Source organism: Calliphora vicina, chromosome 5, assembly GCF_958450345.1.
Source record: "Calliphora vicina chromosome 5, idCalVici1.1, whole genome shotgun sequence".
Lineage (NCBI taxonomy): Eukaryota > Metazoa > Arthropoda > Insecta > Diptera > Calliphoridae > Calliphora > Calliphora vicina.
In genome coordinates this window covers 56,355,158-56,378,814 of record NC_088784.1, presented here as the reverse complement: position 1 = coordinate 56,378,814, position 23,657 = coordinate 56,355,158, and the positions used below count along the sequence as shown (strand labels likewise).

At 29.0% G+C, this 23,657-nt stretch overlaps 1 protein-coding gene across 2 annotated transcripts in view; it reads left to right on the top strand.

Annotated features, from left to right (window-relative positions):
• The first annotated feature begins 396 nt into the window (after nt 1-396).
• nahoda overlaps nt 397-23,657 on the top strand; it is an 81,274-nt gene continuing 58,013 nt past the window's right edge. For both annotated transcript variants that reach the window (XM_065510711.1, XM_065510712.1), the window contains exons 1-2: nt 397-1,134; nt 23,398-23,468. In XM_065510711.1, the coding sequence (XP_065366783.1) occupies nt 885-1,134; nt 23,398-23,468 (321 nt within the window). In that variant the 5' untranslated portion in view covers nt 397-884. The remainder of the gene's footprint in view (nt 1,135-23,397; nt 23,469-23,657) is intronic.

Genomic DNA, 23,657 nt, shown 5'->3' with positions numbered 1-23,657 from the left:
GCTCCAATTTACCTGAATTGGACTTTGTAGATGACTATAAATTCGCATGAATACAATTTTATATTACATTTTCCAATTTAGATTTTTTGACAAATAAATGTTTGTTAAATGGTTCAATGAACTTCTTTCGGAACAAGTTATATGGATATCACTAGTTATATGGATGTTATTAAAGAATCTGAAGCATTTCCAATTTTAGTCGTTCTAGTACTAATTTCGGAACAAGTTATGAAAATGCTCCTGGATTTACATAATCATTTAACGCATGTTTTAAAAAATTTGTTCACTTTTTTAGTTACTTTATTATTATTAATCGATTTGTAGCCCCTTAAAAGGCTATATTCATAATATCTTCAATTTAAAAATACATTAAAATAAAATTTGTCTCTTTTGATTTCAGAATTTTTTGATATACCGGTGCTAATGGGTTTTTAATCAACAATTTAAAAACATACAACAAAAATACATAAATATGTTAATTGAAAAAATAAATAATAAATAGAAAAATTACAACAATATTAAGTGATTCGATTCGATTTGATTTAAATGGCACAAATGCACAACATTTCATTTCAATGTGGAGAATATTGCAAAATCTGAAATAAATTATAGAAAAATTTATAAATAAATGAAAAAATAAATCGTAATTTGTTAAAAATCCAACGAGAAAACAAAATTAAATAAATAATAATTATAGTAAATATTTATTGAAACGTGCAAAATTTAAAAAAAAATAAGCAAATAAATAAAATACCAAACGAAACTCAACTCAACGGAATCATACCAAAAAGTTTTACCTTAAAGGTGTTATTGCAGTCGTTTAGTTGTATGTGCTTTGTACTCGTACTCTGCCGTTAAAATTAAAAAAAAATAAAAATAAAAATATGGCTGTAAATAATAGAAAACACATTGGCCAACAATTATGGCCACACCGTGAACACAAACACCATCATAAATACCAACCAAATTGGCCAACGAATTGGTCAACGCTTTTGGTTGTTTCCATTTTGTATTTAAGCTGCCTTTTACAATTTACCTCAGCACATGTGGCGCTTACGTATCCACCTGCACGCAAATACGACTTAGATTTTTTGGATAATTCACGTACCAAAGGACCCTGTGGTATGCCCAAAGGTAAGATTTTCATTTCATTTACTTTCATTCATTAATTTTTCACTTAAACTAATCACTATGTATGATGATTTTACCATTGAATGAAACGCAAAACTGAGAAAAAGAAGAAACCAATAATGTTTAAATAAATATTAAAGCTTTTTAATAAATATCAAAGAAAGTTTGAAACTTTCTCTACAAAATATTAATAAAATAAATCTGATCGCGTACTTTTCACACTTAAACAATAATTGGTAGCAATTCTGGACCGGATTATAGAAGGCAACAAAATTGAAAACAATTTAGGGGCTTTTTAAACCACTACACACTTTTGATGTATTGTGGTTCCAGTAGTACAAATATGGTCCAAATTTTAACTTCTATGCAGTGTTTAAAAAACTAGACTACAAGTAGCAGTAGCAACGAAAAAACACAAGTAGTCTAGGTAAAAAATTAATAAAAACTCGGAGTCAATAATTACTACTGCTACCTTCACATTTTGGTAGCAGTAGTTGTAGTAGTACTAATAAAAGAAAAATTTAAAAGTAGCAGAGTAATTTATTTTCTATTGCTACCTTAAAAAAGAAAAAGTTTTGATGTAGCAGTCATTAGTTTTTTTATTAATTCTGCTACTTTTAAAATTTAGTAGTAATAGAAGTAGCAGTTGAGGTAGTAGAAGAAGTAGAAGTTAAGTAACAGTTGAAGTAGCAGCTAAGTAGCAGTTGAGGTAGCAATAAAATAAGTCAAAAAATTATATTATGTGTATTGTTGTGAATGTATATTTGTGTATGTTGGTCGTGTTGTAAACAAAAGTTCGGCTTTTTTGTTATACACACAGAAAACACGATCTTTCTGTTAGCAACACGAACATCTGAGACGAATAAAATCGAATAATTCTTTCAAACTCTCTCAAAACAAAAACAACACACAGTGTTTAATTCTGTCAATTTTGGTGTTATGACTGAAGATTTTCTTTTTTGACTACTTTTATTGCTACCTTAACTGCTGCATCAACTGCTACTTTACTGCTACCTTAAAAATTAAAACTCGATATAGAGCAGTAGCAATGATTTGTATTTTTATGCTACTACTCCATTTACAATTCATGTTTTATTACTACTGCTCTGTTAAGAGTTTTATATTTTGAAGGTAGCAGTAGTTTTAAAAAAACAAGAAAACGAAAAAAGACAAATGCTACTGCTACCGCTACATACACTTTTTTGAAGCAGTAGTTGTAGCAACAGTAAAAAAATTGTTAGTTATCGTAGCTTTTTAAACACTGCTTCTATGGAGAAGTTTTTTTAATTTTTTTTTTTTTTTTTTGTAAAATTGTGAATTTTTTATTAGACGTTTCTCACATAATTTATGATAACTCAAAAAGGGTTAGTGCGATATTATTAAAATAAACTTAGAAAAGTTTAAATTTACATAGCCTTTAATATATATATTGCGTTTTAATCGGCTCAATAGTTTCGGAGTTCTAATAAAAAATTCGCAAAGCCGCATATAATGGCAACAAAATGAGACATCGATCATAAAAATCGATTGAATCTTTTCGAATTTATTCACAATTAAGTGAATTCGCTCATTTTCACAAAATTTAACTTTTTTGTTTGATATACATAAAATTTAGTAGTTAAGGTTCTTCTTTCGATTGATTGAATTTGGAAAAAAATTTTCCCATGCTATTTACAAATTTTCACATATATATTGCGATTCAATCGGCTCAGTAGTTTCGGAGTTATAATAACAAATTCAAGCAAAGAATATATTTTTTATATGAAAATATAAAATTTTTTTGTTTTAAAAATATCATGAAAAATTGAAAACGACAGAAATTGTTTAGTTTTATTGCTTTATCGCAAAGCCACATGTAATAGAAACAAAATGAGATATCGATCATAAAAATCGATGAAACAGATTAAGGATTGTGTAAATTAGAACTTTTCTAAGTTTACTTCAATAATATCGGACTAGTCCTTTTTGAGTTATTATAAATTATGTGGAGAAACATCTAAAAAAAATCACAATTTTAGAAAAAAAAAAAATTTCCATAGAATTCAAAAATTTAACCATTTTTGTACTTAGGTAACCATGATGCATCAAATCTATATAGTGGTTAGTGAAGCCTTTTTTTGCTGTTGATCTGCGTTATTAATTTGAATTTTTTTTCTGCATTTTAAATTCAAAATCAATAGGTCTTTACTGATTTACTGTTGAAAGGTTTGTTCGGTCCATTGTGTTTGATCATTTCAAAAATCATCACTAAAGCCGATTTAAAATATATTTGGGAACCTATTTCAATCAACAGATGAACGTGGTGAGGGGTATAAAACTAGTTATAATTCGAAATGTATGATCCTACTAAGTTTAATATAACTATAAAAATGGAATTAGAGCTATTTTGATAGTTATATTAAGTTTGATGTAACCAAATTTACGTTAGAAACTTAGAGTTTTGAATATTAAAATTTAATATTTCACCAAGGCTGGAGAAAAATATGTTGAAGCTAAATTGTTGCCCAAATTCTTGACACAATTAAATAAATCATTATAAAAATAGAATTTAATTTCTAGTTGGTCACGTTTATGCATTCTTACTGTAAATTTAGTTCGTATTTTCCATGCCAGACTTTGGTAATTGAATTAAATGCTTGATTATTTTTTTCTTTCTTTCTTAATTTTATTTTTATTGTTGGCTGATTATAACTGGGTTAAAATTATGCACCGCATTCAATAAATATTTCTTTTTATTTCAACTGGAGTCAGCAACAAAAATAAGAAATAAATGAATTTGTTGGTATTTTGGTTTGATTTAATTCTCTTTTTTTTGTATTTTTTTACTTGTTGCAGAAAAAAGTCGTGGGAAATTTAACGGGTTTTTTGTTTTGTGTTGTATGCACCAGCAGGAAAAACAAACTGTAACAGTAACAAGTCTACAAACAAACACTACAAAAAGAATAGTATAAAAAATGCTGTAAAAAAGTTGAAGCTAATTCAAGTGTTTTGAGTTTGTTAAATTGCATTCATGCCAGATTAAAATAGAGTTTCTTGTTTAAAAACTCCATCTGAATAGAAAAAGATTTTTTTTGACCTTGTATAAGAAGTGCATTCGTACTCGCGTTCATGTGTTTAAACAAACTGGTTTCAAACAACTGCAACATTTACAACATGTATTCAGGTGATACATTTCAGTGCTCAATCACAAAATGTACCAGTATCAATCACCAGAAGGTGGAATAGAAACATTTATTTTGGGGGGTTTTTATTAACAGCATCTGGCGATTGTCGCTTGAAAATATGTATGTATCTTGGTACATAAATTACATATACGACAAATAGGTGGTGTTAAAGACATATTCCGGAAAGTCGTGCGTTGGATTAGTTAATTTTCAAAATTGCGACCTACATAGGTTTATATTGGAGAAAAGAATATAAATGACAATTATATTTTGTTTAATGACCGAATTCCATTGACTTTGAACGTTAATTTGATTCGTGTATATAAAAATATATATCAGAGATTCGTTCTAATTCACAACTTATGTTGTGTAGTGAGTCAATCGCAAAAAAGTGGTAATAAATCTGAATGTTCTAAACTACGGGTCTTGTTAGGAAAACTTTGTACAGCTTGTAACTTGTGGGAAATTCAAGAAATTCCTTAATATTTCACTAAGTTATCGTATATAGTTTAAAAGATATTGTTACGTTTTTACCTTTTAAATGCGGTGGTTTATTTCCTTTAAATAAACCATGTTATTTTTATTGCAAATAGAAGCAATCAGTAGTTTAAAATTTGTAACAACTCTTTATTTATTTAAATTTACACAACAATTGTAGTGTCATAGTCACACTCTTTTAATACACACACACTTATATTACACACTTTATAATGTACAAGAATACACTGGTAATGCAGTTGATATTAATTCTAACAGCGTCTATGATAAACTGACTGCAATTTTCTGTTACTATTTATATACACATCAACATCTTCATGAATTATCTAACTAATGGGTAAAACTAGAATGTTCTATTTTTACATCTTTTAGCAGCTATATTAATGTTAGCAGCTTTAGCAGTTAATGGTGTTATACTTACCAACAATTTCAAATACTAGGTGTTATCAACATTGTTGATAAGTAGAAGTTTCGAGCACTTGAAATGCTTATAAACATACTGAATGTTGCAAGCAGCCGTTAAATTCAAATTGTTAATAATTATTAATTGTTAATATATAAAAGGGTATATATAAATATGTCATTCCGTTTGTAATTTCTACATTTTTCATTTGCGACCCCACAAAGTTATATATTCTGGATCTTTATGATATCGAGTCGATATAGCCATTTTTGACTGTCAGTCTGTATGTTGAAATCAACTTTCCGCAGCCCTGATTGATACATAAATACATGTATATGTATATTGTGACAACCTCGATTTTTGATCTATATCTGGATTACTAAGTCATTAATATAGACAATATGGATATCTAATGATAGTTATTTCAAAGTCCATTGATGTATTGCTATAGTAGATTGGACCTACAATGGGTCAAAATCTGGAAAAATATTTTATAAAAATTAAAAAAAAAATTTAAAATTTATTGGACATATTGCTATACTTCTTTTTTCTGGTTAAATAATATAGCTTTTCCATTGAATTTTTACCCAGAACTATTAAAAACAATTAAGATCCAATTTTATCAAAATTTAACTATTTTTCCAACTCATTGTGAAATTGTAAATTTTATTATTTTTCACGTCTAGCCGTATTGAGATATTGCCAAACAATATTTTACGTGTTATTTTGGAATTTATTAATTAAAATTTAAACTAAAATATCTTATAAACTATCTTTTTCTTTTACGTTCTAACTTGATTTATCACAAAGTTTCATTCATGGAAATCTTTTCTTATTTGTACAAGTTACAAGTTGAACAAAGGTTTCCTAGACGACTTTGACACAATTTTATTCTAACAGGTTGGTCACAAATTAATTAATTTTACAATCGGACCAGTAGTTTAGAAGATATAGATTTACTACCACTTTTTAACGATCAACCAACCACATTGTGCACATTGTAGTTGAAGAAAACAAATTTGAGAAATTACATCTTAAAAATATATAAACATACACTTTAGTCGGGAACGTCGACTCCTGTTATTTGGGCCACCTTAATGTACGTAGTCATTATAAATATTTTTTATCTATTTTATTGGCTTCAATAACGGCTAATGTAGTATTTGTTGTTTAATCACTTCATAAATTAATATAATTTTTGCGTTGTATTTTTAATCTTTAACCACCGTTAAATACTCGTTACTTTATAATGCCGTTTAAAAAATGTTAATTGCTTATTTTTGGCCAATAACTATTACCAACTTGATGTCAATTTCCTACAAATTATGCAGTCAAATTGTTTGCCATTGATATTATTTATACAATATTTAAAATTATTATTACAAGATACAAATACACCGAAAGTTAGTAACTAAACATAAGTAGTTAAATACATATTTTCATTCAATTGATTTGTCTTTTGTTTTTAATTTAGTTTTATTTTTAAATAATTTATTTGAGGCCTTGCGCAACTTCATTTATTTGTAACTTCATTATCATTCCATGTCATCATCTTGGTTTTTTCAAAGCATAAACTATAAATTATACAATATTTGTTCATAATTGTGCGAAAAACAAAAAAAAAATAATCATAAATTAAAAAAAGACCGACGGCAAAAAACACACAAAATTGTAAATAAAATAATTGTTAGCAGCCACAATTACACCAGCAACAATAGCATTGAGTGTTAAAAATCCATCGTTTATTTTAATTTTTTTTGCAATTTAATTTTACTTACTGGCCTCCTAAAACAAATAATAAAAATCATACTTTTTCGAAATGGATTTAAATTATTTACGATGACTTCATATGATTTATGGACAAGGACAGTGGTCACAATTACAATTGATTAATTTTCATCATTCAACCCCGAATTCTTGTTCAGAAAATACGTATTCAAACCACGAAGGTTAGCTAATTACATAAGTTTATTAAAGAACATATTAGCTAAAGTATCATATAACTACATAAATATTAGTTTTTAAATTTATTTTAAAATAGGTTATCTAACTTGAATAATTTAACAGTATGTATGTATTTAATCAAAAGAGGAGACAATAAAAAAATAACGTTCATTTATGTTTAACGGTGTTTTCTATTCTGACACAAAATGTTGCCAACATATTTAGTACCATTTAATAAAGATTATTCATAACTTCATAATGTGTTACATTTTTAACGACTACAAAAGAACTAAAATCATTGCCATTTATGCAATTTTCTTTTATGTAGCTTCTAAATATTCTAAAACTATACTTTTCACTTTCATTTCAATAATACAAACGAACTTCAAAAACAATAACAGGAGCAGCTGTTTAAAAAATGTAGCATATTTTTGATTTTTTAGTGCAGCTTACCAAACTTTTTTTCAGAAAAGAACACAAAGAATGGATAAAAGCAGAATAAAGGCATAATTTATGCCAGAAAAGAAAACGCCATAAGTATTTTTATATACCCACCTTCAAAAAAGATGAGGGTTATATTGCTTTTGTCATTAATTTTGTAATCTATCGAAATATTGGTTGTAGAACCAAAAAATAAATATATCGTGGGTCCTTATAAGATTCTAAGCTGGCTGAAATTTTCCACAAATAAGATTTGTTTGGTATTGAAAATGGGCAATATCGGTCTATGATTTCATCTAGCCCCATACAAATTTCCCCCGGAATATTGTTGGAGCAGTCATAAATATGTTGATTATGCGGCAATCCAGATCCTAAAAAAAAATTTCTTCAAGTTTCTCCAACACACATACAACCTGTTCTTATTTATTTGCAAATAAAATATCTAAATTTGTACTGCATACTTTAGGGAGATTTTTTATTGCAGTTGAATGGACTAAAAAAAAAATTCTGAGTTTTACCTGGAATTTTTGATTTTTTTTCTTTACAAACCATCTCCTGAAGATTTTGAATCGAATAAAAAAAAATCGCTCCAGCCCACTGTGGTTCCAAATCAAAATCTAGGTAGACAAAATTATAAAAATCGGTATCTTCAGAATTTGGAAAAATTAAGTTTTTTCGGAAGCTGACAATCTGCTCTCCTCCAATACAAATGGGTTTTTCAATTGGACATTTCGTTTTGTCGAAAGAAGCGCCAGAAGTTCAAAAAATGTTGAATCATATTTTCGTTATTTTTTTTAATATTTTACTGCTTTACTAAATTACATATATCTCAATTGTTTTACCATATAGAAATTCATAATTCAAAATATAGATAAACATTGATATAGGCTTTTATTAAGTGTATATCTTATATTTATGGGCCTCTCCACTTTCCTGTTATAGTCCTTTAAACTTGGGTCTTAAATATACTGATATTTTTTTTCTAAGTATATTATATAGCTTGCCAAAAAAAGACCGTCGAAGCCCGTCCAATGACTATATACATCATTTAAAGAAACTTCTGGGGAATGTGGTTGTATTGTAGCCGCCAGCACCCGCCGAAATACTTTTTTTTAATTTTTACGGAATGGAATTTTTAGAAATATTTTTTTATTATTGATTTTTATATATCTAGACTCTACTGTAACATGAAATATACACATGAAAACCTCTTTTTTTAATATTTTGTATTTAATGATTTTTATATATCTAGACCCTACTGTAACTTAAAAAAAAGGTTTATATTGATCTTTTAACCATTTTTTTTTTGAATCGGAGACACCAATTCTATATAAAAAGGAAGCCAAATAATGTTGTCCACCTAGATTTTGATTTGGAACCACAGTGTGGTGGTGGATTAGCCAGTGTAAATTAGAAGCTTTTAGATTCATGTGGAGCCGCTTGGCTTCTATGTGCCGACGCCAAGTAAGACGTCTATCTAAATGAATGCCAAGGTATGTAACGTGGTCAGACTGTGAGATGTTCACACTGTTTAGTGTCACTGGTGGACAATTTCCTCTCCTAAGTGAAAACGTTATGTGCTTGCTTTTGATTTCATGCACTTTTATTCTCCAATTTGTTAACCACGTCTCCACGTAACTGAGATAAGTACATGGTTGGTCCTAGACCATTTCCCTGAGGTACACCAGTATTGATCGCATAGTCGCTTGTCACATAATCGCCGCATTTTATCCTAAACAAGCGATCAGATAGGTAAGACTCTAGTATTTTGTGAGTACTAGAAGGCAGTAGGCATTTAATCTCTCAAATAGTTTAGACAAGCAAGGCAATAAGCTAATAGGTCTGTAGGATGATGCCAGTGTCAAATCCTTTCCTGGCTTGGGTATCATTATAATTTGGGTGATTTTCCAATTATTCGGAAATACTCCTAGAGACAAGATCGCATTGAATAATACTGTGAGCACAATAATTGCCACATCTGGTAGGTTTCCAATCATGGAAGGTGTAATTAAATCATAACCTGGAGATTTTCTTAGTTTAAGATTGTCCTTTATGATGCTCTGAACATCTTCTATACTAACATTGATTAGTTGGGAGTTTTTTCCTATTCGAACAGGTAAGTCCCCCAATACAAAATTATTTGATGGGGGTTTGGTTGGAACACATTACTTAAGTGTTCAGCGAAAACTACGGCTTTATCCTTTGCGCAATTTTGATCGAAAAAATTGCTTAGATTTAGATAATTATTTTTAATAGTAAAAATTTAAAATTTTAAGAATTAATTCAGTTTAAATGTAGTGAATCGTAATCAATAATAAAATCAATTACGAATTTTTTGATGATACGCATTTTACGTTACGTTATGTGTATTTTTTTAACAGTTTCGTATATTATCAAATAGGAATTATTTGTAAAATATCATATTTATATTTAATAAACCAAAAATTAATTTTTCAAATTGTAGGTACATCTTGAATATAAAATCTTAAAAACAAAACAAACATGTTTAGATAATTATTTAAAACCCTACATAATCGCAAGGTTGTCATAATCCCAACAAGTTCATAAACACTAAATGTAACTAACTTTTTGATTGTGGTTTGTCGTTTTAATTGTGGCATCTATTTACCTACATAGGTATTTAATCGTACACGATCTTTAACATATTACGTGTCTGAATGTGTACAAGAGTCTTTTAAATTACATTCCTAAAATCGTACGTACGCATAAAACTTAATGATATCGACATTAATTTTAATATCACCATAATTTTGCACATTTAACCCACTTCTCAATTGAAATTGTAGTAGTAATTTTGATGTTTTAATTAAAGAAAAAACTATTTAACTACAGTCAAAACATTCAAACATGTTATTTTACGCAAGTACTTGCTGGCATACGAGTAAATTTTAGCGAACATGAATAAAATAGTTACTCGTCGTACTTACACACACGTAAGAAAGACACGTAATAAAGAAACGGGCAATTCAACTCGTTAGCGGACATGGAATAACACAGCCATAGCACATTGAAGGCGTGTCGTTCATCCATCCATCCATCCATTCATCTGTTCAATTTCTACAGTCCTTCCATACGCACTTTAATGCATTAAACACATTGAAGACAGCAGGCTTCCGACTTCAATCTGTCAAAAATAGAATACACACGTTTATATGAAGACGATTCTTTTGACGACAGCACAACTTCACGACGACACGACTTCGTTTGCTGCTGCTGCCCAATTAGGCTAATTTCTATTTTTGTCAACTTCAAAACAGAAATAGTGTTGCTAATATAATAAAAAATGTAAATCAAATTAGTGCTTAAAAAAATATATTTTTTTTTACTTAATTAAGAGAAGTTTCTGATAACCATATTGAAATGAATTAATAACAGGTACATAAATTATTACCACATATATATATTTACTCAAAATAATTGTTTAACGTTTAATTACTTTGGAATTTTGTACGGTTATTTTTTATTAAAGTAAAAAATTAAAGTGACATCACTGAATTATAAATCAGCTGTTTACTTTGAAGCTGTCGTCTTTAAAAGAATTCACCGGCTGCCGCACGGCTGCAACTTCAGCCAGCAGCATTTGTGTTCGCGAAGTCGTGAAGCCTGCTGTCTTCAATGTGTTTAATGCATAATGCTGTGCGGCGATGCAGTCAAACAACATCAAAAACAACATGAACAAACGTTACTTTAACGACCGAATAACTGTATGTTTGTTGTCTTTTGGTTAGTAGTGCGAGTAGTTCAGTGCGATCGATGCAGTCATTGCAGTGCATTGCATTGTATTATTGTAATGCCGTTTGCAACATGTTGCAATATTTTTTTCCTTATTTTACACAACTTACGCGTTTCGTAGTCGCTAAAGTGGCCAGAGAAAAAACAGGCCTCGTAATAATACAATGATTATGAAGACGATAATGGTGATTTAGTGATGGTGGTGCAGATGCTGTAGAGCAAGTGAAATGCAAAAAAAAAACTTTCACTTATTCCATTGAAAATATGGAAGTAACATTACAACATTGCTAATGTTTTGATTTGGTTTTTTTTATTTCTCGTTTTTGTAGTTTTAACTTAAATTTCTCGACAGCTTTTTTTGATTTTTTTGTGAGTTTAGGAAATCAAAACTAATCGTACGAGTATAAAAGTGTACATTTTTATGTAATAAATGAAGTAAATTAAAAACAAAACAAAAAAACTATTTCATTCGCGTGTAATAATTGATAAATGCAAATTTCCCTGAAACCCATTGAAATATTAACAAAAATGTGGACGTCTATATATTTGCGTTAGAACATTTTGCAAATATCCAAAATACATTAGCAAGGCCTTATAATAAATTTACAAATATGATATTATTTTTTTGCTATCGTACATAGAGTCCAATAACCAAAAGTGATTAATTTTTGTCTAGATATTATTGTTTCTTAATTCTTTAAAAAAAAAAACACTCCAAACTATACGAACATGTCTAATTCACAAAGTAGTTGTATGTTGTATGATACAACTATTGTGGCTGTGAACACAAATTTCGCCAAGTCGTAAGTTTAACTTGTCAAGCCTTGAAAATGCCAACAGAAGAAGATCAAAACAAACCATTCCAAAGTATATTAATATGTAAAATTAATATTGCAAGCGAACAATAGCAAATATTTAAAACAACTTATCGTTTTTTATTAATTAAATAAATCAACATAAACAAACAAATTGTTTATGTATAAATATGAACTTTTGGTAACAAATTATCAATAACATTTGTACAACTATTGTAAATTCAGACGACTTATAACTCATACGACTGTACAACGTAAGTTGTGAATTGAACAAATATTTTGTTAATTTATTTTATTAACTTTAATTTCGTTTCTAACATTTTAATTGAATATTGCATATTTTAGAAGAAAAATGTTTTAATTCAATATTTACTTTTTTTTGCATTTTTAAAATATAATTCCCTACTAAGAATTTTTGTTTAGTAGGTGAATTTTTTGTTTAGTAGGTGATACTTTGGCTTTTAATTTTCTCTAAAAAAAATCGAAAAATGAGAAAAAAGTTATGGAGAGTTAAAATGATGTATTAAAACAGGTATTTTTAAAAATTTTTGTCGTAATACCCACAAGTGCCAAAGGTTATATTTTTTTTAAACAATCCGATTTAAAATATAATTGTTTAAGTATCGAAGGTTTAATTTTAGTTTAACATTCAGCCTAACTATAATTAATTTTTAATTTTTTCGTTTAAGTCGACTTTATTTTAAAATAAAAGTTTTGTTTTTTTCGTACCATAAGAAATATTTTAAAAAAGCTTTCAAAACTTTTTCCAACTCCTACATTCAAATAAATAAAAATATTTTTCAATGAATGTAAATAAAAAAAAGATATTTAAAAAAAAAAAAAATAACACAACAACATTTTAAATTATATTTGAAATTTGTTTTATGGTACGAAATTTAAAATAATAGTCAACTTTATGAAAATCTACTTTAAGGCTTTTGTGGTTAGAGTGATTATTTTTATATCCAAAAATCCGTTTGTAACATATCGAAATATTGGTTGTAGAACCAAAAAGTATATAGATTCCAAGTCGATCTAGCTATGTCCGTCTGCTCAAAACACGATAGGGCCCACAAACATACTCTGTTGATAAGGTTTGTTTGGTACTGAAAATGTGCAATATCGGTCCATGATTTCACTAAGCTGCCTTAGTCCCCCTCACAAAATAACTAAAACATTCATTATTGTCTAATAATAATTAAAATCGTGATGAAATTGGACATAAACAAGTTTTATATGAATCTAAATCTTTCTACAAACTTTTTTGAGGATCGGTTCATAATTGACCCTACCTACCCTCCATAAAACGGTATCAGAAAAATAATTTATTGTCAATAAATAATTTATCTATGATGATATTAAGAAAATATTCGACATAAGTCATAATAATCTATAATGGTAGGTAGACAAGATTCGGCCAAATGCACTTATTTCATTTTTTTCTGGTATCACTGTTTGGTATCGTAAATGAAAAATATAAATGCGGGATTACTTTTTATTATATATTTTCAACATAATTTGTTTTAATTTTAAAATCAAAATAGTTAGAATTAGTATTATGATTTAATAAATAAAAGCGGGACAATCCCGCGAAAATCGGGACATTTAGCAACACTAACTTGGGGTACCATAGGTATTTTCATTCTCAAGTGTATGATGTCGTATACTTAATTTTGATATTAAGTATTCAATAAGGGATTTTTCTCTATTTTTTAAGTTGCCCCTATAATTTATTAATGCGAATTAGAAGCGACACCTTCATCGAATATCAATATTAATCAATCCGAAAAACTCTCACTAGATTTTAATTAAATACAATTAACAGCTACGCTACAACTAAAAAGCTAAATAAAAAATACTACCAGACCACCTGTAAATTACTTTTAAATTCAAAAAAAAACATTCCATTGATATGCCGACTAAAGAATCAACATCGAAACCTCTTGTGTCTTGATAAATAATCGATTAAATTAACGGTACGTTTGTATGGGTTACGATTGTAAGTCGTGGTTGTACTTTGACAGAAGAAGAAGAAGAAAAATAAGAAGCAACTAAAAGCGAAAGGAGTGCCACTTTCCAATAAAACTTAATTTAAAAGCATAATAATTTATAGAAAAAATAAAAAAAAACACAACAACAAAAATATCTGTAAGGTACTACGAGTTTTTATTGATTCTTTGCCCCACCTCACCGCATGTCCGTACGTCTGTCTGTATAAATATTTGTTTTTCTCTGCAGTAGACAAGAAGCAAGTCGTAATGCATAATTTACCTGTTGCATCAATACCACGAACGACATCATTATTACTTGGTCATGAGGTTATCTGGAGGAAAAAATCAACAACAAAAACATACAACAGCAAGAAATACAAAATTTATACAAAAACAACAACAACATAAATACATAACAACAATAACATCAAAACAGATGCATATAAGTATCTGTATAACTACACTCACATATGTATCTAAAGCAAAATGAAAACGAAAATGAAAAATGCAGTTACAACAACATTCCAATCCAACATTGCAATGCACAGTGCGCCAAATTTGAAAAAAAAGTACAAATAAATCTGTAAGAAACTGAATATTGTAGGTCAAAACAATTGAATTTTAATTTTAAAATGCTGATAAACATAAGAGTTAACCGCTAAACTACCGTTAACCCAAAAATACCCTTCCAACTCAACCGAATTTAATTTAAAATGTCAAATGTTAATTTTTGTGAACATTAATAATCATTTAAGTCAAACCGAAATTACCGTACTGCTATAAATTTGTTGACCATAACTATTAGATTCGATTGTATGTATAGTACAATATTTCGTATCGAATCAAAAACAAACATTTGAGATCGTTTTGTATATAGTCGAGGTTTCTAAAAGGTTTAAATTCAAAACCTAAACTCGACCATACCTCTTCGATAACCATGGGAAGTTTTATTAATATCGGACTATTCGCTTATTTCTAATTTTACCTTCACCTTCGTAAGAAGGGTATATATAAGTTTGTCATTCCGTTTGTAGTTTCCACAATATAATTTTGCGACCCTATAAAGTATATACATATATGTCCGTCTGTCTGTCTGTTGAAATCAATTTTCTGAAGACCCCAGATATCTTCGAGATCCAAATCTTCAATAATTCTGTCAGACATGTTTTCGAGAAGTTTCCTATATAAAAATCGGTCCACAAATGGCTGAAATATGAGGAAAAAACCAGGACAATCACGATTTTTGACCTATATCTGGATTACTAAGCCATTAATATAGACAATATGGATATCTAATGATAGATATTTCAAAGAGTTTTGCAACGACGTATATAAGACCATAGTAAGTTGGACATTATTTATTTTAAAATTAAAAAAAAATAAAATTTAAATAACAATTCGAAAAAAAATTATTTTTCAAAAAATTAAAAAAAACATCTTTGGAAAAAAATAAATCTTGTGTACCTAAAAATGTTTAAAATTTTTATTTTGAAGTATAATTTGGTGAAGGGTATATAAGATTCGGCTGTCTTACTTGTTTTTTATTGTCTTTGAAAATTGAACAGTTTTATTGGTACTGTGTTCAAGAATTGTTCAAAAATTAGTCTTATTGTCGTGAAAGGGTTAAGGAATACCATTTTAATTTTATTTTTAATATTCATACTATTTCTCATGTTATCGGATAAACATCATGTTTTAAACATTGGAAAACGACCTAGCGTGGGTTATAGGCTGAGTACATTACAAATTGTGTCAAAAAATGTCAAATTCAGAATCAACATTTTTTGGAAATATGTATATCTGGCATTTCTAAACGGCTGGTTAGATCGGGATAAAATTTGATTTCAAAGATTTCTATATTTTTTGGAAAGCCCTCGGCTAGGTCTTGCTATTTATCTCCTACTACGGCCTATCCCAAGGCGACTTCATATAAGGTGTACTCATTGGCCCAACTGTTCTGTCCAAACTGTCAAAATTTATATTTGTGTTGGTGCGCGCCATATATATGTGTGTGTTTTTAATGCGTCCACTATTTTCTGTTGTTATACCCTACACCACCATAGTGGGGAGGGTATTATGCGTTTATGCAGAAAATATAGTCTAACACCCACCTAAAGTACACCGATCGACTTAGAATCACTTTCTGAGTCGATTAAACTAAGTCCGTCCGTCTGGTTGGCTGTCCATGTAAACCAGGTCGCAATTTTGAAGATATTTCGATCAAATTTGGTACATATTATTTTTTTGGCCCAAGGACTAAGCCTATTGAAACTGGCTGAAATCGGTCCATTATTTCACCTAGCCCCCATACAAATGTCCTTCCGAAATTGGACTTTATCGGCCATAAATGTTTATTTATTTATAAATGCATCTCCACAAATTGCGCTCCAAATAAGTTTTATATATACAAAATTCATGTCACCAAATTTTGTTACGATCGGTCCATAATTAGTCATAGCTCCCATATAGACCCGCTTCCGAAAATCACTTTAACGTTCATAAATCGCTTAAAAATGTTGGTATACTCACAAAATTCAACATAGTAAACTTTCATATAGACATAAATCACACGACCTAATTTCATGGTGATCGGTCCATAATTGGTCATAGCTCCCATATAAGGCCCACTTCCGAAAATCACTCACGAATATAAATTATTGAAATTTTAAAAGAAAAATGTTTTTGCTCTATTACTTAGTGTAGGGTATTATATGGTCGGGCTTGATCAACCATATAATACCCTACCACATGAAATGAAGCAATAAAAATATATATTACACTAGTTTTTTGTTAAATTCCACTTCAATATTGAATTCCACTTGTGTTTTTTGACAGATTGGGTAAAAAGCAAAATCAAAATGTGTGTTGTTTTTGTATTGTTGTACCTTATTTGAATTCGCCTTGGCCTATCCTAAAACAGTTTTCTCAAAATAACTCAAAATTTTGAGGGTGTTTCCAAATCTTTGAAAACGGTTTTAGTATGTTCGCACCTAGGCCTGCAACCCTCATTAGGTCGCTTTTCTAGTTATACTCGTATGTATTGTTTTGGGAGAAAATACAAATATTTTCAAGCTCATGAACGGTAATTACTAGACGCAATATATTTTGAGATTTATTATAAAACAAACCAATGTTTTTATTTTGAGGGGAGGGGGTTAACAAAATCACTTTTTGTACTGTGAGTCGGTACAGTGTACATATATTTAAGCGTGATTTTATGGACCAATACTCACTGTATTTGATAATCAAGTTTCTATTAAAAATAATTGTTATACCAAAAGCACATACATATGTATTTATTGTGATCGGCTCCACTGTGATGTATTGTTATTTCGCTTTTCTTTGTAATTCGAATGCAATCGTTGTTACTGTTCCCTACAAAATGGTAGATTAAACATGTACTACACATTTTCTGGTATTTGGATGTGTGCGTGTGGAAAATTAAAAAAATAAGACTTGCTAAAATTAAAAAAAGCAATGAGTATTTTTGTAAAAACAAAAATAACAAACAACAACAAAAAAAAAACAATTTTAATTATGCACCTGCATTAACACATACACTTTTTTCGTAATAACAAATCTTAACTATTCTGTGTGATTTGACCAACACAATATGTGAATCCCGGATGTCATGTCTAGAATTTGATTATTAAATAAAAATTAAATTTAAGAAGTTCCATTATAAGAAAGAAAAAATCACTCATTTAGGTACATGGAGATTTAATATTAAAAATGGAGAAATACTTACTTTAATAAAATAGTACTGTTGAGAAATAAAACAATTTTTGAAATTGGATTCTATTTCAACATAAGATTAATTTTATTTATTAGCGACTTAAGCTTACAACGATTAACAAACAAGTAAATGTTACAAATAATATTTGTTGTAGATTGAGTGATCTATTAAATATATAGTATCATAGGCAAATAATAAAGTAGACAAACAATAAAGAGTATCATAGACAAACAATAAACCGTTATTTGAGTGAGTAATATTGAAAGTACATATTTGAGATCAATAACAAGACAAAGCAGAATTAAAACGTACCAACAACAATATAAGGTTGGTGGTAAAATTCTTGACAAAATCAATTTTAGTTGAAAACAAATTAACAGCATTGGTAAACAAAATAGCACTTGCAATGTGTTCATAAACAAGTATTATTACCTCTTCAGATTCCTCGATACACATACAGTGGCTCACATAATTTTATACATGATGACATTAAACTTTCTACAAATTCATTTGTAATACACCAAAGGATTTGAACTTTGAAATGTAAAACGAAACAAAAGAACAAGAATAAATGATTATCATAAGGCATTGTTTTTAAGGATTACTGCAAAATACGTAGGAACTTGTTCGGTCAATTTGAGACACAATTCGTGTGAAATTTGTATAAATCCATCATATAAAGACCTTTAAATGAGCGTTTTAGGGGAAATAGGTATTTTCCCAAATATAAACAAACAAAGAATTTTTGCGACCTTGGTTTATCTAAAGGAAATATTTTTTGGTATAAGAATCCACATTTGAGCCATGCATTAGGATTTTGTGAAAAGTAGGGGTCATTGCCAGAATAATTGTATGTTTCAAAATTAAACTCTTCATATATGCCTGTGGTTTCAGAAACAGAAACTTCTCGACATGTTGTCCGAGTTTGTATTACCGAAACCAGCTTTTGGCATATCTATTAAAAGTGCCGTCCTTTCTTTATATTATTTCTGGATTTTTGCTTTGCTTTATTTACCACTGTATATGGCTATATATAAATTATGTTACTTTCTTTGGAAAGGGGATAGATTGAAGAAGGAAAGGTGGTGAAAGGAGAAGAAAAGCTTTGACAATTCTGCTATTGCGCTGTTTGTGTTTGTCATTAGTGCAGTGAGATGGCGCTTCATCCAAGCCAACAACCTTTTTACTTCGGTGGCGTTTCAATGTTATACCACCGAAGTAGGGTGCTGTGATAAATATTAGTTATTAGCATGATACAACAACATAAGGTACACCCAGTAGAAAATAAATTCTCAATTATACAATTCTTGTAACGTCAAGCAAAAGAAAATATAAAAAAATATGAAAAAAAATCAAAATCAAAGTTTGACGTAATAGGGCTAAATATTGAAAACTTTCCCTAGTGATTCTACCTTCTACAATTATTGTATCATGGTTATTAGTAAACTAATATTACTATAAACTGATGTGGTTGATTAGCAGCGGCAAGGAATCGAACCCAGACCGCAAACACGCTAAAAGGCTGAATTTTAATGTCGTAATAGTTAGTTCCTATTAGATGTTAAGCTTAAATTTAATTTTAATGTCCTCCTATATATATAAGATAATCCTTTAAAGCTGAGAACTTTTGTTGATAGTCAATTTGATGAGAGCCAACACAGCCCCATTTTGTGATAAGTTCAAGGTTTACCAATTTTGAAGAACCTTTTCATGAAAAGGCAAATTCTCATAACTATGTGATCGAGTATTTGTTTTGGATAGGGTTTTTTTTCCTTTTCTTAAAATATTATAACAAGGGAATATACTCTTATTGGAATCGTGTAACAATTTCCACTGCATCCTTGTAAATTCAGCTTTGACGTTGGCATTTATTACTTTTCTGTATCGCTTGGCTATTGTTGGTGTTGAAATTGCATCTGTAATGAGTTTAGAGGCCGCTGTCTTTACTGACATCCATGGAACAGGTACCTGCTAGCGGAGTTATACTGTTGTTTGTCGTTTACTACGACAATGCAATTCTCGGAAGTCCTTGCATGGGCGTCACGATTTTGAATACGTTTTTTGGATATCTCATAATTTTGCGGAGTTTATGTTCCGTAAATAATGGCTATCCTTAATTTTTCTGGATGTGCTTTCTTTGAAAAGCACTTTCGACACTTTAAATTGAGTAACTGATGTCAATATTTATATTATAAAAATGTTTGTTGTTATACTAAATACATTAAACTGTAAAGAAAAAATCAATAGATCAAAATTTGAAGAATATACATCACAATCTAAACAAGTTTTAACCGAAATGTATTCTGAAAAAAATCTAACTCCCACGGTAAAAAATTTTGGCTCATGGAAATAATTAAAATCCGAAACTTGTGTTTCTACGCTTACTTGTTTCTATTAGTTTAGTAGATATATGATTACCAAATTTACCCGTTTTTACCCCTAATCGTTCGAATTCCCATTTCTAGCTGATGAAGCAGTCATTTCTCTTTAGATTTCCGAAATCTAAAGAGAAAGAAAATACATTCTATGAATGTGCAAAATAGAAAGAACATGTTTACAACAAGTTTTCATTGACCTTGTCTAAATACAAAACCACAATTAAAGACGTCATGTAAACATGCACGTAAGTATATATCTACTTATAACTATACATATGTACAATGTATCGAGGTTCGTTTCTACATACTTTAGATGTAGAAACACGTAAGACGTTGATATTTTCACATTTGTACTATTAAAAGTGTCTATTTTTTTGTGAGTAAACAAAACTGAAGTCAGAAACTATTTGAAATTTAATACTTTCAAACTATTAAAACTTAACAATCTTTTTAACACAAATTCAAACATAAAAAATAAAAAACACACTTTTATACAGACACATATGTACAAATATGTAGTCTCGTATCTGTGAGAGATATAATTATCTTGTAATAACTAAAATTATACTGTTTTGCAAATTGCTCTTGAATTTGCTCTAGATTTATTTTTGAAATAAAACCGTTTGACTATGAATTGGTAGACACAAGAATTTATGTAGATCACAGGTGCAGATGACGAAGAATCATTGAAGAATTAGAACAGTTCTATTGGAAAAATTAAAAAATATTTAAAATATCAGCTGCAAAATTAAATGTTAAGTGTATCAATGGAGTTATTAAGCTTTAAAAATTTTGTTTACTGGAATTGTAAGCTGAAAAACGGGGGATGATGTTGAAAATCTTTGGTAATAAATCTGTATTATCTAAACTACTGGTCCGTTTGCAAAATTATAAGCATTCAGAATATTGAATTACACTAAATTTGAATAAGCCCAAAAATTGGGCCTTTTTGGAAAACCGGATTTTCGGTTAACCGACTTTGGAAAAACCGTTTCAACCGGTTAACCGACATTAAAAGGAATTATTTTAAAAGTTTAAACAATACATATATTAAGTATGAATATATTATTTAATCATTAAATTTCAACCAAAAAATGGTCAAATGTTTGATCATTTTGATATTTATTATAAACTAGACTTTTTGATATGAAATAGAAAATGTTCCAAGACCCAAAAAAGGACCTATAAGATGCAAACCCACTTCTTATGAAGTCAAGTCATCGTCCTCTTCTAATTCTTAAACATTTTAATCGAAAGATGTTATAGATGCAAACCCACTTCTTTTGAAGTCAAGTCATCGTCCTCTTCTAATTCTTAAACATTTTAATCGAAAGATGTTATATTATAATTCAGCAGTTTAGGTTTCAAATCAGACCAAAGACATGAAATTCTTGATTTTAGTCACATATTTTAAAACCCGATTAACCGAGTAATATAAACCGAAGGAAACTTTTTTCGGTTAACCGGTTATATGGTTTATAAACACAACATGTAACCTACCTAATAAACATATTTATTGGAATTGATCCGTCATCTGATTATTACCCGCTCGTTCAAAATCGTGAACAGATTTTGTAAAAATAATTTTTTTTTAAATTTTTTTCAGCTATAAAATCCAAAAAATATGTATGTAAGGACTGAAATTGAAAATTGTTTAAAAATACATATATGTTAATAAAATTGAAACCACTAAACTTACAGATTTGAATCTTTTTTTATTTGATTGAAATTATTGTTACAATTTACAAAAAAAAAAATATTTTTATAGTTCTAATCACTAATGATGAAATTTTTAACCTTTTTCGAAAACCCTTCCATTTGTTCGAACAGGTTGTCCATCTCTGTTTAAAATCTACCACACTTTTGGACACCTTTTTTGTGCTCTTCAATTCCATTTTAACAAGGGCCCAATATCTCTCCACTGGCCTCAGCTCCAGCCAGTTTGGAGGAATTGCCTCTCTTGGTACAAATACCACATTATTGTTCTTGTACCACTCAAGACCTTTCTTACCATAGTGACAGATGCCAAATCAGGTCTTATGAGTGGAAGCATCCTTATTTGTAACCATTGTTTGATATAAATTTCGGATTTATATGGAAATTTGTAACAAATGTTTGGCTTTTTTGTATGCTTTTAAACCTGCATGCTTTTAAACCTGCATTGGCTTTAACTTTTCGTAACAAATAGTCCGAGTACTGACCTAACCGGACTGCTTTCCTACCGGATGTGTTGGGAGCTCTTTTGAAATTTTGTTTCACTTTAGAAACATCATGTGGACCATTCCTTCTATCTGAAACAAATTTTTTATCAACGGACAAGTTCTCCAGGTACTATTTAATAACATTGGAAACAGTTTGATAGCAGACCCTTGATTGTTTGGCCAACTTTTTATAGGACCAAGTTGAGTTTTGTTGAAAATATTTAATAATTTTAGTACGCACATTTTTGTGGACACTCATTTTAATCAGATTGACAACAAATGAACATAATTGACATTAAAGATAATAACTGACAAGCTTTACAAAGGTAACTTGATCAAAAAAAAAAATCAAATAATACATGGGCTAAAAGTTTTAATGAAAAACGTGTGTTAAGAATTTTACGATCTCAGTCCTAAAATAAAAAATCAGACTCAGTAGTTTTGAAGATACAGGTTGGATTTTCTTCATTCCACTATCAAATTGTTTTCTGATCTAAACTTGCGTCCTGATCAGGCGGTACGTAATCATTATTCGAATCATTGAAATCTTGAGTTATGTAAAAAAGGTGTAACATTTCATTTATTTTATATTACGACTTTTATTAGATGGACATTTTGAAAACTAATATATATATGTGGATCCAAAAAAAAAATTGTTTATTCCGTTACTGTCCACAGCTGCTTAATATTGATTTTTAGGAAGCTATTAAAAACTTCGGAACACATAGCTGTGCAAATTATTTTTTTTTTAAATAATTAAATAACTGAGGTAAAATTAATTCCATGTTCTACTTTGTTGTTTTTATATGTAAAAACTAGCAGAATTTACTACAATAATACTTGATATTTCGAAACTAATTACCACTACTACTGTATATTTTTATTAAATAAATATGATATATAATTCTAAACATTTCTAATGTTATATTTTTTATGTTTTAGGATCGATTCGTACATCATTGTTATCTGGTTCCAAGTTTAATGTAACATGGCACTTGGCGTATCCACACAAAGTAAGTACAACGATTAAATATTAAAAGATAATTAATATCTTCCGTAAAATGTATAATTTCGTGAAACACAACTGGATGCGTATTAAACCTTGTTATCTTAACATAATGATTTTTCCCAATTAAGTACTTTTTTTTATTTAAAAAAATGTATATGTCGTTTTTATTTATATACTTGCAATTATATACTTT